Source organism: Macaca mulatta, chromosome 2 (assembly GCF_049350105.2).
Source record: "Macaca mulatta isolate MMU2019108-1 chromosome 2, T2T-MMU8v2.0, whole genome shotgun sequence".
NCBI lineage: Eukaryota > Metazoa > Chordata > Mammalia > Primates > Cercopithecidae > Macaca > Macaca mulatta.
The window spans coordinates 128,994,499-129,011,442 of NC_133407.1; the positions used below are offsets into that span (position 1 = coordinate 128,994,499).

General features: G+C 36.7%; 1 protein-coding gene across 45 annotated transcripts in view; it reads right to left on the bottom strand.

The window, feature by feature from the left end:
- MAGI1 (membrane associated guanylate kinase, WW and PDZ domain containing 1) overlaps nt 1–16,944 on the bottom strand; it is a 678,422-nt gene that overhangs the window by 89,560 nt on the left and 571,918 nt on the right. For 27 of the 45 annotated variants that reach the window (XM_077993283.1, XM_077993301.1, XM_077993277.1 and 24 more), the window contains 3 exons: nt 11,547–11,629; nt 6,504–6,539; nt 1,249–1,306 (listed from right to left, as the gene is read on the bottom strand). In XM_077993283.1, coding sequence (XP_077849409.1) covers nt 1,249–1,306; nt 6,504–6,539; nt 11,547–11,629 — 177 coding nt within the window. The remainder of the gene's footprint in view (nt 1–1,248; nt 1,307–6,503; nt 6,540–11,546; nt 11,630–16,944) is intronic. The other 18 variants (XM_077993285.1, XM_015130467.3, XM_077993281.1 and 15 more) reach the window with 1 other exon arrangement.

Consider the following 16,944-nt stretch of genomic DNA (forward strand, 5'->3'; position numbering starts at 1 on the left):
CAAAGCTTTTGTCATCTGTTCCTGCTCTCTCTTAATGCATAAACTAGTTGAGGGACAATTCAAAATGAGCTTCATCTAGTAAAAACCCCACAGTACATCTGTGAGAAAGATGATCTTTGGGGCACACAATAGAAATTTATTTTCTGAGGGTCAGAGGGACAGCCAAGTTTGCCTTTCTGATGCCCCATATTACCAATCCCTCTTGTCAGGCAAAGTGGAGGTGAAAGTTAGTATTGGCCAAGGACACTTGCTATATTGAACTCATAATTTTTACAATAAGATGCTGGGCATCTATTTTATGGCCTGGCACTTTTTTTGTCTTACGTTCTTATCACCAGGGTATTATACAAATGACTTTTCATCACCAGCAGCAAAAAGGAAAGAAAATATGATAGTTACATCTTCAGTGTGGCAGGTAGGATTATGTTTCTACAACATTTATATGGCATTCGCTTCTTTTGAAGGAACTTTTATTTGTTACCTCTCATTTTTCTCAGAGGAAGTTATATAATACAAAGCTTTTTTAAAATTTTTATTTATTTATTTATTTTTTTCAATGGCCTAACCTTTGGTTTCTTTTAGTATCATCCTATCAATCAATAGTTTTGATGAAAGGAAAAAGTGGGAGCCCAATGCTAGAATAAGGCACACAATAAAGAAGTCACGAGGGTTTTAGACTTTTAAAAATGGGAAACAAGAACCTCAGACAAGAGAGAAACAAAGAAACACACAAGGTCTGCATCCTAGGCTAGTTCTCCATTTCCTCCTCAATCCTGGCAACATTTCATAAATTACCTGGCTGAACCTTTTGGAATGTATGAATGAATAAAGAAGTAATCGCTAAGGAGTTCAGATCTGGGCAGAGCAAAAAGTAGACAAATCAGATACTCCTTGTAAAGATAAACAATCCCTCTTCATCTGGTCTACTGAATCCTGGCTTTTCTCATTCATTCATTCAACTAATACTCATCAAGTACCTGCCATATGCCAGGACCATGTTGGGCCTTTGTGATGCAGTGGCGAACAAAAGACATGGATCCTGCCCATGTGAATTTAATAATATGATTTGCTATTTTCAGATTTATTGAATATTTTCTCATTCATTAAAATATGCATACATATTTTCATCATAAAATTAACACTGTTAATTGATTTGTGCCTTTTAATGATGTCAGGCTGTACTTAACACAAATGTACATAATTATAGAGAGGTATAAACTAATGTGTGGATTGTGAATGGGCACTTACTCTACATAGTAGATACCATAGACAGGGTCTTCAATCTTTTCCCAACCAGCAGGCAGTTCTGAAAAATAAAAGAACATTTACGGCAAGAAGAGCATATTATTGAAGAGCCTGGGTATTTTCAACAACTGAGTTAGGCAAAAAGAGAAAGACTCATAAAAATGCTTTAAATCCAATTAAAACTGTATATCCTAACCAAAAAAAAAAAGTATCTATTATTTTATCAGTGTATTTTTCTACATGAAGAGCAATTCTTCATCTACTGACTGGTATTTAATGCAAGAAAATAAAATTTAATAAAATGCAGCCCCGGATGCCTTTATTCTAAATCACTATTAAATTAGATTTTAATGAAAATATAGGTTAAACTTGCCTTGAATGCATAGTTCCTATCTTAAATGTTCACAGTTTTCTCATTTTGTTTCTAGGCCATCTTATTACACAAGCAAAAATGGATGAAAATTAATGTTTCATTTTCAGTACAGTAGTGTTGCTTTGCTCTCCTTGAAATAAAATAAAATCTGCATCTTATTTTCTCCTTGTTCCTAATGAAAATGTAGTTGGGTTTTTTAACTGCACACATCTATCACTCAATTGCTATCTCTAGGCTGGCCCATCGTTTCCAGCACTTAACCTGTGAAAGCAGTAACACAGCTCCTGATCCCGGAAAGCTCATTATCTAAGGTGGACGATTTTATTTCTTTAAATGTGGTGGTACCATCACACTAGGGGATGTATGTGCCTTTCTGAAAACTCAACCACGCTCTACAGAACTTCCTAAGGTTTCATATCAAAGGCCAAAACTTTATTAAACAGGTAATAGTTCTGTCTGAACAGGAATCTGTTGTGGAAAGGCCCACTGCACCACATTATTTTACTTGGTGAAAGAAGGGACTAGGTTGTGTTTTTTTTGTCATTCAACAACCCTTTCAGGTAGAACAACAGTTATTCAACTTAATTTTAAAGCTTCCCTGATATGTAGTCAAGGCAAACTTACGTAACACCACACTCTAAAGTGAATAATTAGTCCTAGAAGTAGGTATTAAGACCAACTTTGATAGAATACTACAGACTTGAAATATTTGAAATAGATTTTTGTTTAATTCAAGGAATCATGTGGTCACTAATTTAAATAATGATCATGTCATCAGGGCAGAAGGCTTACATATGCTACAAACAGTTCCAGACTGAGGTGGAGCCATGCACATGCACACAAACTTATACAGACTAATTACTTAAAGTTTATGTTTTGTTCAGATTTGGCTGCACATCAAGAGACATTAATTTCATGGTTTTTGCTCCACATGTTACTTGTTTGCAAACAAAGAGACAGGTTTTCCCCTCTTTTCTTCTAAATTAAAAAGAAAAAACATTTAGCAGGTTTTAAAGAAGTCTTTGACTTGTAGGACACATAAGCTACTAAAATGCAAGACAGGTCCAATTTGCAGATGTTGATACAACTCGGCATTTTTATATACTGAGTCTTGCGGACCGATGCAAATTAAATGCCTGGGAAATGCTTGCCCCTTACAAAGCTGGAAATTACCATTTAAATGAAAATGAACCAGGAAAATATTTCCAAAGAGTTGGGAAATCGAAGATTAAAAAAATGCAAATTGGTGCACAGTCATATATTTGTACAGGGCAGAAGGGTGGGTGGGTGTGAGGAGACTGCATTAAGTTCCACAGAAACACCATCTCTTTTCAAAATCTGCAACCTGAAATATGTGGCCTGATTATCTTTAGATAAAACAGGGGAAATATTAAGCTTTCAAGTTACTCAATTATTAATTTGACAAACATTTGTTGAATGCCTACTGTTTGCCTGAGGGTATGTTAGGCATCAGGGACACGAAGACAAACGCCAAGTGCATCATCTAAGCAGAAAATTCAGCCACGTGGTAGTGCTTTGATGGAGATCCGAGGAGAGTACTAGAAAAGAAGGTACCCGTGACTTCTTTCCTAGTGCCTAGTCAACAACTTAATATTCTAGAGTTGAAAGATGGGGCCAGTCAACTAGCATCTCTGGACACTCGTCAGTTTAAACACATCTTTTGGAACAGATGAGCAAACTCCAGAAACTGAAAAGATAGTTTCTCACTTCCAATGTGGTGATTAACTTAATCATAGAAATTAGTCTCCTAATGCTTAAAATAGAAATGGGTCATCGATTTTAAATAGGAAGATGTTTGTCCTAGAATTTGCCATTTGGTTCTAAAAAAACTGAAAAAGGTAGAAAATATTTAAGTCCAGAAAATAATGACATTATAATTTTTTAAGCAAACACTCTAAAGACTCTTAAAAAGGAATCCTCATATGACTAACCACAGTCAGGGAGCAGATGAGACTGCACAACCTATCACAGAGATTTCAGGTGGCTAAGATCCTTTTGGCATTGCCCAGATATAAGACTGAGCTTTAGTTCTTTCATTTAGGCCTACTACTCTGTGGCTTCGGGCTACTTACTTAACATCTCTGAACCATATCTTTCCCCTGGGTTTACCTCAAAAGTCAGTAGTGGATTAAACAAGGATACTTCTAAACACTTAGCACAGTTCCTGGTACATAGAAAGTGCCCACAAATCGCAGCTGCTCCAGGAAAGCACAAAAGGAGTAAGACAGATGTCTGTGGCCTGTGTACTTGCTACTCCTGCCTCTGAAAATCTCATGCTGCACTATTTTGTCTTCACAGAGCAAATATTGAGCAAAGGTTCTAATTTCTTTTCAAAGAGATTTGTCTGTGTATAGATTGAAAATCATGTTCAAAACCAGAGATACATTTCAAAACTGTGACTTAGTTTTGGTTGGGAGAAGAACTTATTTTCTTGGCTCTATCCCCCCTAGTTGGTTTCACCATACGAACACCCTATAATTCCAAAAGAAGGTTCTGCAGGTGCTTTTTAATTCTGGGGAGATGTCTGCAGAGGACGTGATAAATTCTGCAAACCAAAGTACATAATGGAGCAACTGACCCAGCTCAAACAACAGAGTTCAGAAATGACAACTCTATAATCAAATGATCTGTGTCCAACACCCAAGCCAACTGCCCACGCCTCTCAGAGGCCGATTACAAAGAGGGTTTCCTTGTCACATCTGGAATTGCATTGTTCACTGAAAACCTGACAGTTGCTATTGTTTGAAATTAGGACCCTCTTATTAAGAAAATGAGCAGTGAGCTTGTCAACAGAATCTGAAGTGAATGCAACAGAAAACAGTGTGTGCGCACGTGTGCTACTCTTTACACAGTGGACATGTGCAGGCAAAAATCAAAGGTTTTTTTTTTTTTTTTTATCTCTACCCTTCCTACAAGAACACATTTGGGTCATTTCTATAGTATACAACACATTCCTCCCTTGCGCTGTGTTAATGGATAAAAGTACCATAAGGAAGTATGGAAAAATCCAAGAAGAGGGAATTAGGTAATAAATAATAAAGCTGCAAATAGCTAATAGCATGTGTTGATCACAGGGACAAATAATAAAACACACTTTCATTAAATCACCTCATAAGGACCATGGGAGCTCCTGTTTCGGCCCCTCTTTATGGATAAGGAAAGGGAAGCTAAAAGAAGGTGAATAGCTTCTCAAAGTTTGCATAGCCAGTAAGCAGGGGAGTCAGACAGCTTGATCTGAACCCAGAGAAAGCCAAGACAACTCATGTTTAGAGTCTTTAACAGCATAAGCAAGTCTCCACGATATCACAGTTACATATGGGTAAAATGCAGAAACATCTTTCCTGAAAATTTCAAATTCAAATTTCCAGAGAAGCAAATAAGGTTGTGCCCCTGTACACAGCTGTGCTATCTCCACTGGCTGCCAGCAGACAGCAGAGCGATCTCTCACACATATTACTCAGGTAGCAAGAGTAGTTGAAATCGGCTGAACAAATGATTAAGACACTCATTTTGTGTCTGGAAAACCTATTTCTGTCTCTTTCAATTACTTTAACTAATATCATTGGATTGACAATTTCTTTTTTCGATCAAATTAGTTTCAAATTGTTCTATCATTCAGGGTGAACCTTAAGTCATTCCTCTCACAATGACCACAAAGACAACTTATTAAACATCTTTAAAAATAGATCGATCAATAGTTATCGACCATTGTTGGCATGTGCATCAATTACAACAGGTACGTTTCAAATGTTACAAAAAACAGAGCTTGGTTCTATTCTATCATAATTCTAGCCAACCAAGACAGATTATCTTTATCTCATGTAACAAAAATAAAGAAAACCAAATGAATACAATAATCTGTATTAAATAGATTTATATTTTCAGGTCTTCAGGCAATCTCAAAAATGCCAGGCAGATTCAATAATCTTACTACAGTTCCACTCATACTGATGTTAAACAATCTTCTACTTAAACAATATTCAATTGCTAAAGAATCTTCCCATCAGCCGAGGCTTTCATCTGCAATTTAGCTGAAATTTATGCTTTCCTATCTATCCATCAGTAAATGTATCTGATGGAATGCAAGCTAATTTTAATGTTGTTCAAGGTTGAACATAAAAGGCCTGAACTTAATAGCGAACATAATTCAATATATTCCAATAGCAAAGAAACAAGAATTTGGCATCATCTGCTAGCATGAATTATTCCTAAACAATAACTAGAGTAGTCAAGACTTGATTTGTATTGACACAACTCGAAGGCAAACAGTACATATAGGTGCTGCATCATTATATAAACAACCACTCACTATAACGGCAAGGTCAACAACATGTGGTCTGTGATGTAATAACAACATGATCCTAAGTCTTAACTATTCAATTCCTCAGTGACCTTCTTTTATTGCAAGTGCTCCTATAATGCTCCTTAAACTAGTGTTAATAGATTTTTGTTTGTTCTGCTTGGCTTTTTTGTATTACCCAAATAACCATCCACACTAAACAAATAAAGAAATAAGACTGAGACAGGTTACACAAAAGTTCAAGGGACACAGCAAGCATCTCTTCGGTTCTTTCCCAATCCTCACTTCACAAGACTACCTATTACCAGTTTGCTAACTCTCGTTCTAGTCTCTGTTCAGTCAGACATTTTATTTGTAAACATAATATATTACAACTCTGCGTGATGCCTGCAGTCAGACACGCAGGTTGTGAGACTGACCTTTCCTGGATAAACTAAAACAAAAATCATAACTGGAGGAGTGCAAACTAAAGAAACAGAGGGATTAAGCAATTCACTGGGGAAAAAACCATGCAGGTCATGTCATGCACGTGTCATGCAGTAGCAGCAGGCAGGAAGGGTTTACCTAGTTCACTGTCCAGCTCCTCGGTGTGTACCCCTTCTTCTCCAAAGGAATAGCAGGAATGAGACAGAAAAGAGAGAAAGCAAAATTCAGACACCAGCACCAAGAAAGGAAATCTCCTCAGGAAAACAGCAGCAAACACATCACTCTAGTTCGTCCTTACCTGCATTGTGGCTTATTTCATTGGCTTGGATAGTAAACTCGCAACCTCAGTGTAAATCACAAAACAGGAAGAGCTGATATTGGCAAAATAATTATATGGCTCATTTCCTTGCATGTCAAAATAGGATTTGATTGGTTGTAAAAGATGACAAATACCTTTGCGGTTTCAATGTTCTTAAGTGGGAAGTCACTTATTACAGACCTTATTGGGAGTAAACAAAGCTGTCAGACTTTCAATATCAGTCCTTTTAATCCTTCAATAATCCTCTAATCAGTGAGGCAATTATACTCACAATTAAAGCATTATTTAACTTACAAGTAACAGTGCTGCTTGAAAAATGGAAGGTGAGGTCAAATTGAGTGTGGACTATATAATGAGCTAACTTTGATGTCTTTCAAAAAGGAGCTGGAAAGATGACTTATGTCAAGATAAAATATATCAAGGAAGAAAGCCTTGAAAACTGCCCTGAAGGAGTGTTGGGAGGCATTTTATTGGTTTTGTGAGAACACATACACACGCGCGCACACACACACACACACGCACTTTCTAAGTCAAGCAGCTCAGAAATATTAGAATTAAAATGTCCTCAAAAATGTCAGTGAGCAAAACAAGTCCAAATCCTTTCCATGCTGTCAGTAAAACATTTTATTACTGAGAAGGAAACACAGGAGAACACACAAAAATCATTTCATACCTAATGTTTCCCCAGCTATAGGGCAAGTGGCTCCTATAAGCTTCACAAACACAGGGATCGAGCCTGTTTTCACCACCACAATAGGATCAATGCCCAGTGTAGCTTTCTGCACATGTTAGGTACTAAATATTTGTTGATGAATGAATGAATGAACCAATCAATCAATGATTGACTTAAATAACCAACATGGGCCTAGACACCTTGTAAACTCTTAATTTAAAAATGATCCCAATGCCAATGGTAAGTTTTGATTGGCACTGTTTCTTAAAAGGAGAATCTAATTTACACAAAGTTACCTGAGAAAATGCCCACTTGTATATTATCTAATGTCTTTGGGAGCATTTGTTCACTTCTTCAGTAGTTATTTATCAAGACCTATGATAAATAGGTCTTGCCAGTCACTATGCTAGGTGACATATCAAAACGAACACAATCAGGGGCCAGCCATGGTGTCTCATGCCTGTAATCCCAGCACTTTGGGAGGCCAAGGTGGGTGGATCACCTGAGGTTGGGAGTTCGAGACCAGCCTGGCCAACATGGTGAAACCCCGACTCTGTTAAAAATACAAAAAAATTAGGCATGTGGCGCTCACCTGTAATCCCAGCTACTCGGGAGGCTGAGGCAGGATAATTGCTTGAACAGGGAGGCAGAGGTTGCAGTGAGCAGAGATCGTGCCACTGCACTCCAGCCTGGGTAACAGAGTGAGACTCTGTCTCAAAAAACACAATCAGACATCTCTGCTTTTCCAGAATAGGAGACAAATCCAAAGCTCACACGAATGAAACTAAAATTAAAATCATGATAAGTTCTCAACAGAGTAAGATACATGAGTGATCTAATCATATCTTTGGGGGCAAAGTCATGGAAAAATTCCCTGAAATATAACCTGAAGGATATGCATACCTAGGATGCATGTGACATATAGAAAGTATTCAATAACTATTGTGAAATGTAAGAGTATAGTGAAATGTAAGGGTATTCTAAGACAGAAATGCACATTTAACTGACATGAGGCAGGAACTCAATGAGGACTAGTGGGGATGAAGAGCAGAGAGCAGAGAGCAGAGAAATAGTGTGAGAAAACCTAGAGAGGTTGACCGCACAGGGCTCAGAGAAGCAAGCTATGGACTTGGCATTTCCTAAGCAGACCCTGTGGAGGTTGTCACTGATAACATCATCACATTTACATTTTAAAAGATTGCTCTGAGTGCAACACAAAAAGGAGAGTGAAAAGAATCTGTATGGGAGATGAGCATGACCTCAGAGGAGAATGGTAGACGCGGTGAAAAAAATAGTGAATGGATCCAAGAGATATTTAGGATGCCAAGTGAATTTAGCTGGTTCACAGGTTAGAAATAGGTGTGAAAAAAAGTGACAGATCAAGGGGGAATTTTGAGTATGCATAAATTTACCAGGAATGGAGACAGGAAACACTTAGAGAGGACCAAATTTTGGGGAAAGATAATCAGTTTTAATGGTTTTAATATGACTGAGTCAGAAGTCTCTTTGAGACAACCGTTGACACTATCCATCAGGTGGATTAAAATATTGGCCCGGAGTTCAAAGGCAAGGTTGAGGGCTTCTAACTGAACTGGACACAACAATGACAGAAGGAGTCATTCACTAACATCAAAATCTCAAACTAGTTTCTCGATTTTCTGAGATAGGAAATATTAAATCTATGTGATTTAATATTTAATTAAATATTAAATGAGATAGAACATATTAAATCTTTACAATAATTAAGTATGATGCTATACTGTTACACCCCATATGTATGACCTACAGAGAACAGAAAGAAATACAGGGGCAATATTTGCAACCAATATGCTTTTCTGCTTTGTGTTATAATATAAATAATAACAAGGCAGCTTTGCGTTAACTGGCAACAGAAAACGCAAATTGATACTTATCATAATCTGATTATATATTTATACTGTTTGTGTGTACAGGCACACAGATACACATAGAATTTCTACTAGAAACAGAATATATGAATTCTAATATTAAAGAGATGATTACTAAACTTATTGCATTTGGTATGAATATATTCTTGTTCCAAAGGAAATAACATTAATACAAAAAGATAATTTTAAGAATTAAAAATTACTAGATTTGGTAACAAAAATGTCAATTCTATTCAATACTTTTAATCTATGTACAGTTTTTCTCAGAAAAAGCTATTGCAATATTCTATCATTTATAATATTGTATTAACAGGCATTTTCATACCTTCCCAGAATAATTACAGAAAGGATATTGACATTGAAGACCCTATGGTAATGACTGCCTAAATTGCTTTCAAAATCATAAGGCATCAAATGATTAAATTATTGTTCCACGAAGTTTTAGGGTTGAATGTGTTTTATGCTCTGATCTTTGAAAATTGGTTATTTATGTGCAGGTTGAGTATTATCCAAAATGGTTGGAATCAAAAGGGTTTCAGATTTTGCATATTTTCAGATTGGGAGATACTTGTGTAATATACTTACTGGCTCAGCATCCCTAATCTGAAAATCCAAGATCGAAAATGCTCCAGTGAACATTTCCTTTGAGCACCATGGTGACACTCGAAACGTTTTGTATTTTGGAGCATGTTGTTGTTTTGTTTGTTTCTTTAAGACGGGGTCTCTCTCTGTCACCCAGGCTGGAGTGTAGTGGCACAATCACAGCTCTCTGCAGCCTCCTACTCTTGGGCTCAGGTGATCCTTTTGTCTTAGCCTCCCAAGTAGCTGGGACCACAGGCACATGCCAACACGCCCAGCTAATTTCTGTTTTATTATTTGTAGAGTCAAGATCTCACTATGTTGTCCAGGCTGGTCTCAAACTCCTTGGCTCAAGTGATCCTCCTGCCTCAGCCTCCCAAAGTGCTGGGATTACAGGTGTGAGCCACACCATGCCTGGCCAATTTTGGAGCATTTTGGACTTCAAATTTTGGGATCAGGGATACTCAACTGGTATTATATGTTAAACAGAATACTGAAATAATCAGTACAGTCCATTATCTCCCAGGCATGCAAAACACCACAGCTGAATGAACCTGTTCTATTCCTTCTTCAGGAATGAAACAAAGCAACCAAAATAAAACAAGCATCTTGGTCATGCCTCCTAAGTTAGAAGGACTTTTGTTTCCATTTTAAGTAACTCAGATAAATACCGACACAATAGTCTACGTCATTTAATGTAATCTGAAAACCATGTATAATAGAAGGATTGTGGAGTACAAGGTTTTGACAGTATCATACTTTACTGCCTTGCATTTTCAAAAAATCTTCAAGTTTATATATACAACAATTCTGTACTATAGGACAAATTAATAACATTCTGTTATCTTACAGTAAAATACATATTTAATATTTATACTACTAATTCACATGCCAGACTTGAATAATGAGTAGCAAAGCAGAGCAAAGCAAACCATTTCCCGTTTCATTTTTCCACATCAAAAAATAATTTTGGTAAAACTTGGGATAGACGTTGGTGTACTGAAAAGGGACACAGTAGCTCTGTTTTAATTTTTTTTTTTTTCATTTTGGAGAAGTAATTTAAAAACCCAAAGCCTTGAAATGAACTTTTTCAACTAAAGCTCTTACAGCCCGTTAGTTCATTTCCAAGATTAACAGGGAGAGTGGTGCTCTAGGTAACACCTCAACCTCTGTCTCAAAAGAATACACTTACTACGTATTGTGGGTATACTGTAAGTTACACAGAGATTCTCAAATGTATCTAGATCTGTTTCCCCTACCTCCAAGACTAGGGAAGTATGTGAAATAAGTAGAGTTCAAGAAAAACTCCCAACTTTTTCCCCTAAGACTTTTAAAAGGTAGGGTTAAAGCTGAGAATGTGTGAGTGACCAGAGCATCTCTGATTTCTTTATTCCTAGAGACTTTCTAGAATTTTCTCTAAGTTCCTGAAGACAGAGGATGTATCTTCATTTGAACAGTTTGACTGTTCTGCTCCTAATGGAGATATTAGTATGCATCTGTCTTCATGTGTAAACAAATTCTTCTCTTGAAACAACTCTGACTTTCCTCCTGGCTTTTGTAAACCACAGTCCATTTAGCAGAAATTGGATTACCTTTTAAAAACTCAACCTAAGACCCGACTGACCTGGCTACGACTCTTTAAAATTTGCACATGTGAACAGTGCCCCCAATTCACTTAACCCAAGACCTGCCTGGCCCCTTACCATCATCTTCACACTCTTCCAGAGGCTTCTGCTGCTTGTTCAGGCACCGAGGGTCTAACCAAGATGTTGTTTTCGTATTATGGCTGCAATCCAGAAACAAAAATAAGGAATTTGTTTGAAAAAAACAAACAAAAAAAAAAGCAAGAAGCCCATGATGGAATTACACAGTCTTGAATATTTCTTCCTTAACCACAACAAAGATACTTTCTAACAGCAAATCCAAACCAGAAGACGGCCTGAGTTTAGAATTATAAAATTGCTTGGGGAGGGTCTTAGGTAGGCTTTTTACTTACCTAACATATGATTATTCAATTACTGAAAGCTTAAAAAGTAATACCAGTTTCATTTTTGAAAAATGAGTTGCAAATGATACCCCTTGCCTATACCATCTACCCTTGTCTAGATTATTTTAGACTTCGCATTTGTCACAGAGAAAACTTCAATTTATTTTAAATTTAACTATGATTTGAATCTTGGATGCTGAAACTCACAAAGAGGGCTGCTATTTCATTCATTATATTACATAAGAATTCTCCTGACAGCATGAACTACCTCAATTCACATAAATGACTCAAAACTGCCAATATACATCATTAAATCACAGTGTCCTAAATTATGCTTTGGACATAATGATGGCAGCCCCCAATTACTCGTCATAAATAGAATCTGGGCCGAGGATAAGCTTGGAGAGGCTAAATATGTCACTCAACTGCCTTCTAAGGAGTATAGTTCAATTCTAGATGAAGTATTTCAACAGATGGTGACTGGGGCCCTGCAGATCTGAAAGTATACAGACACATTCCCAAAGATATCGTCATTCAATCATGTTAGAAATGTCACCAGAATGGCTGGAAGCATTCAGCCTTTGTGCTTCCCAAAGTAGTGGCTGGGACAAAGTTCTGCTTGAGCCCCCAGGGCACTATGCAGCTAAGGGGGTGAGGCAAACAACTCCAGTCCAGTAGTTCTGGCTACAAACTAGACATGAAAACAAGAAATTTTTTAAAAATTAAGTTTAGGCAGTAATTTAAAACTTTGTTTGAATTGTGACATTTCGGTTGTAAATTTGGGAGTTGGCAGGGCAGAGGGGTTGCCAAAGTTCTTTATTTTTGATTCAAATCTTACTAATTGTTAAAAAAAAATACACGGCTTAAGAGAAAAATAGAATCTGCAAATGTAAACACGTCATATCAACTGTGTTAAAATAAAAATTACAAAAGGTAATATAGCAACCACCACCATCACCACCACCAATCCTACTTAATGTGACCACATATGACTGCCAGAATCTATTCTTTTACATGTTAAAATTTATTTAATCCTTACAATAACCCTATGAGAGAAGTATTATTAGCATTAAAATTATTGCTTCCCATATTACAAATGAGAAAATTGATAACAGAAAGGTAAAGCAATTTGCCTAAGGACACCCTGCTGAAACATCACAGAACTGGGAATTAAACCCAGAGAGTTTTGCACTAGAATCCATAGTCTGCACTATTCCTATGCAGTAAGATAGTAACAAGAATCATTGTTAGGAGAGTAGGTTATGCAGGATTAAGAAAAAAACTGTGTTTGAAACAAAAATAATTGTAGATTCACATTCAGTTAAAAGAAAGAATAGAGAGATCCCACACGCCCTTTACCTAGAACCCATCAATAACAACATCTTTCAAAACTATAGTATACTGTGACAACTAGGATACTGATACTGACACAGTCAAGATACAAAACATTTTAATCATCACCAGGGTCCCTCATGTTGCCCTTTTATAGTCACATCTGGTTCCCTTCCAACCATTCCCTCCAACCCTCTTCTTAATCCCTGGTAACTATGAATCTGTCCTCTATTTCTATAATTTTGTCATTTCAAGAAGGTTATATAGCACTGGGCCTGGTGGTAAGTGCCTGTAACCCCAGCACTTTGGAATGTCAAGCCAGGCAGCTTGCTTGAGCTCAGGAGTTCAAAACCAGCCTGGGCAATGTGATTAAATGCCATCTCTACGAAAAAATACAAAAAAAATTTAGCCAGGTGTGGCGGCACACACTAGCCAGGTGTGGTGGTGCGCACCTGTGGTCCTCGCTACTGGAGATGCTGAGGTAGGAGGATCACCTGAGCCCAGGCGGCAGAGGTAGCAGTGAGAAGAGATTGTGCCCCTGCGCTCTAGCCTGGGTGACAGAGTGAGACGCTGTCTCAAAATAAAATAAAAATAAAAATAATTTTAAAAAGAATGTTTTATAAATGGAATCATTATATGTCGTATTTTATGATTGGCTTTTTCACTCAGCATAATTCTCATCAAGATTGCTATATATATCAATAATCAATTATTTTTTATTGCTGAGTAAAACTCCATGGAATGAATGTATCACAGTCTGTCTAACCACTCAAAGACATCTGGATCATTTCTAGTTTTTGGCTATTTGGACAAATGTACTATAAACATTCATGTACATGCTTTTGTGTGAATTTATGTTGTTCACTTCTCTGGGATAAATGATCATGTGCGCCATTGCCGAATGGTATGAGCTGCACGCTTAGTTTGTTACGAACTGTTTTCTAGAATGCCAGACGATCCCACCAGCAATGGATGTGAGATCCAGTTTCACTGAATTTTTACTATCACTTAGTGTTGTCACTATTTTTTACTTTAGCCATCTTAATAAGCAAATGATATCTCATTGTGGTTTTCATTTCCATTTCCCCAGAGCTAATGGGGCTGAACTAATTTTTTCATGTGCATCTCTTCCTTCTATATACCCTTTACAGTGAAATGTCTGTCCCTCTCTCCCTGTCTTCAGTTCACATTCTAACTGAATGGTTTGATTTTTTTTTCACTCCGGAGTTTTGAGAGTCCTTTGTATATTCTACATACCAGTCCTTTTTTAGATGTGGAGTCTGTAAATATTTTCTCTGTAGTTTGTCCTTCCATCCTCTATCAGGCTCTTTCACAAATCAAAAAATTTTCATTTTAATGATGTCGAATTTATCATCTTTTCTTTCTCAGGGATCTTGCTTTTGACGTCTCTTTGCCTAGTCCTGTATTTCAAAAATTTTCTGGTTTTCTGTTTCCCTAAATGTTTTATTGCCTTATGTTTCACATTTCAGTCTCTGATTTATTCGGGGTTAATTTTTTTGTATGAAGTGTGGGGTTTAGGTGGAGGTGAGGTTACATGCCTCTGGTCATCCACTTGCTCCTGGACCATTTACTGAAAAGGCTATCTGCCCTCCATTGGATTGCTTTCAAATTGAATTGCTTTTGTCAAAAATCAGTTGAGCACACTTGTGGATCTACTTCTGGGTTCTACCTTCTGTTCCATTAAGTTATGAGTCTATTCCTTCACCAACACCACACAGTCTTTATTATTGTGACTATATAATAAAGCCACAATAATATAAATTAGTACATTTGATATCAAGCAGACTAATTACTATGACTTCATTCTTCCTTTCCATAATTGTTTTAGCTATTCTATTTCCTTTGCCTTTCTATTTATATTTTAGAATAAACTTGTCTGTATCTATAAAAAGACTGAGATTTTAACAGAAATTACATAAAACCTGTATATCCATTTGGGGAGTAGTGATATCTCTATAAATTCTGAGTCTTCCTGTCTGTCCATGAGACATTGTCTCAAAATAAAATAAAAATAAAAATAAAAACAATTTTAAAAAGAATGTTATATAAATGGAATTGTATGTAATACTTTATGATTGGCTCTTTCACTCAGCATAATTTTCATGAAGATTGCTGTATATATCAATAATCAATTCTTTTTATTGCTGAGTAGTATTCCATGGAATGAATGTATCACAGCCTGTCTAACCACTCAAAGACATCTGGATCATTTCTAGTTTTTGGCTATGTGGACAAATTTACTATAAAAATTCATGTATATGTTTAAGTACGTCTCTCCATTTATAAGGAACTTCTTTGACTTCTTTCATTGGCATTTTATAGTTTACAGCATATAAGATCCAATATACATTTTGTTAGATTGACATCTGTATTATTTTTTTGAGCAACTTTATATTTTATTTTTGATTTTGGTGACCAGGTATTCATTGCTAGTATATAGACACACACTTGCTATTTATTAAATTTTAAATTTTTGTGGGTATATGGTAGGTGCATAAATTTATGAGGTATAGAAGATATTTTGATACAGGCATATAATGTATAATGATCACATCAGGGTAAATGAAGTGACCACCTCCCTCAAGCATTTATTCTCTGTGTCACAAACAATTCAATCCTATTCATTTAATTATTTTTAAATGTACAATTACATTATTATTGATTACAGTCACCCTGCTGTGCTATCAAATACTAGATCTTATTCATTCTTTCTATTTTTTTTGTAGCCATTAACCGTCTCCACTTCCCCCTTACCATCACCCCACCGCCCGTCCCAGCCTCTGGTAACCATCATTCTACTCTATCTCCATGAGTTCAATTGTTTTAATTTTTAGCTCCCACAAATAAGTGAGAACATGTGAAGCTTGCCTTTCTGTGCCCGGCTTATTTTACTTAACATAATGACCTCCAATTCCACATAGGTTGTTGCAAATGACTGGTTCTCATTCTTTTTTATGGCAGAACAGTACTCCACCGGGTATATGGACTCCATTTTCTTTATCCATTTATCTGTTGATGAACATTTAGGTTGTTTCCAAATCATGACTATGATGAACAGTCCTGCAATAAACATGGGAGTGCAGGTATCTCTTCAATGTACTGATTTCCTTTCTTTTAGGTATATACCTAGCAATGGATTGCTGGATCATGTGATAGCTCTATTTTTACGGCTTTTTTGTTTGTTTTCTATTTCTTTGTGAGGAACCTCCAAACTGTTTCCCATAGTGGTTATACTAATTTACATTCCCTCTAACAGTGTGAGAAGGTTTCCTTTTCTCCACATGCTCGCCAGCATTGGTTATTGCCCGTCTTTTGGATAAAACCCATTTTAACTGGGGTAAGATAACTCACTGTAGTTTTGATTTGCATTTCTCTGATGATCAGTGATGTTGAGCACCTTTTCACATATCTATCTGCCATCTGGAGTCTTCTTTTGAGAAACGTCTACTCGGATCTTTCCCCCATTTTTCAGAGTACTAGATTTTTCCACAGAGTTGTTTGAGCTCCCTATATATTCTCGTTATTAATCCTTTGTCAGATGGACAGTTTGCAAATATTTTCTCCCATTATATGGGTTGTTTCCTCACATTGTTTCCTTTTCTGTGCAGCAGCTTTTTAACTTGATGTGATCCCATTTGTCCATTTTGCTTTGGTTGCCTGTGCTTATGAGGGATTATTCAAGAAATCTTCGCTCGCTCCCATGTCCTAGATAGTTTCTCCAATGTTTTCTTTTAGTAGTTTCATAGTTGGAGGTCTTAGAT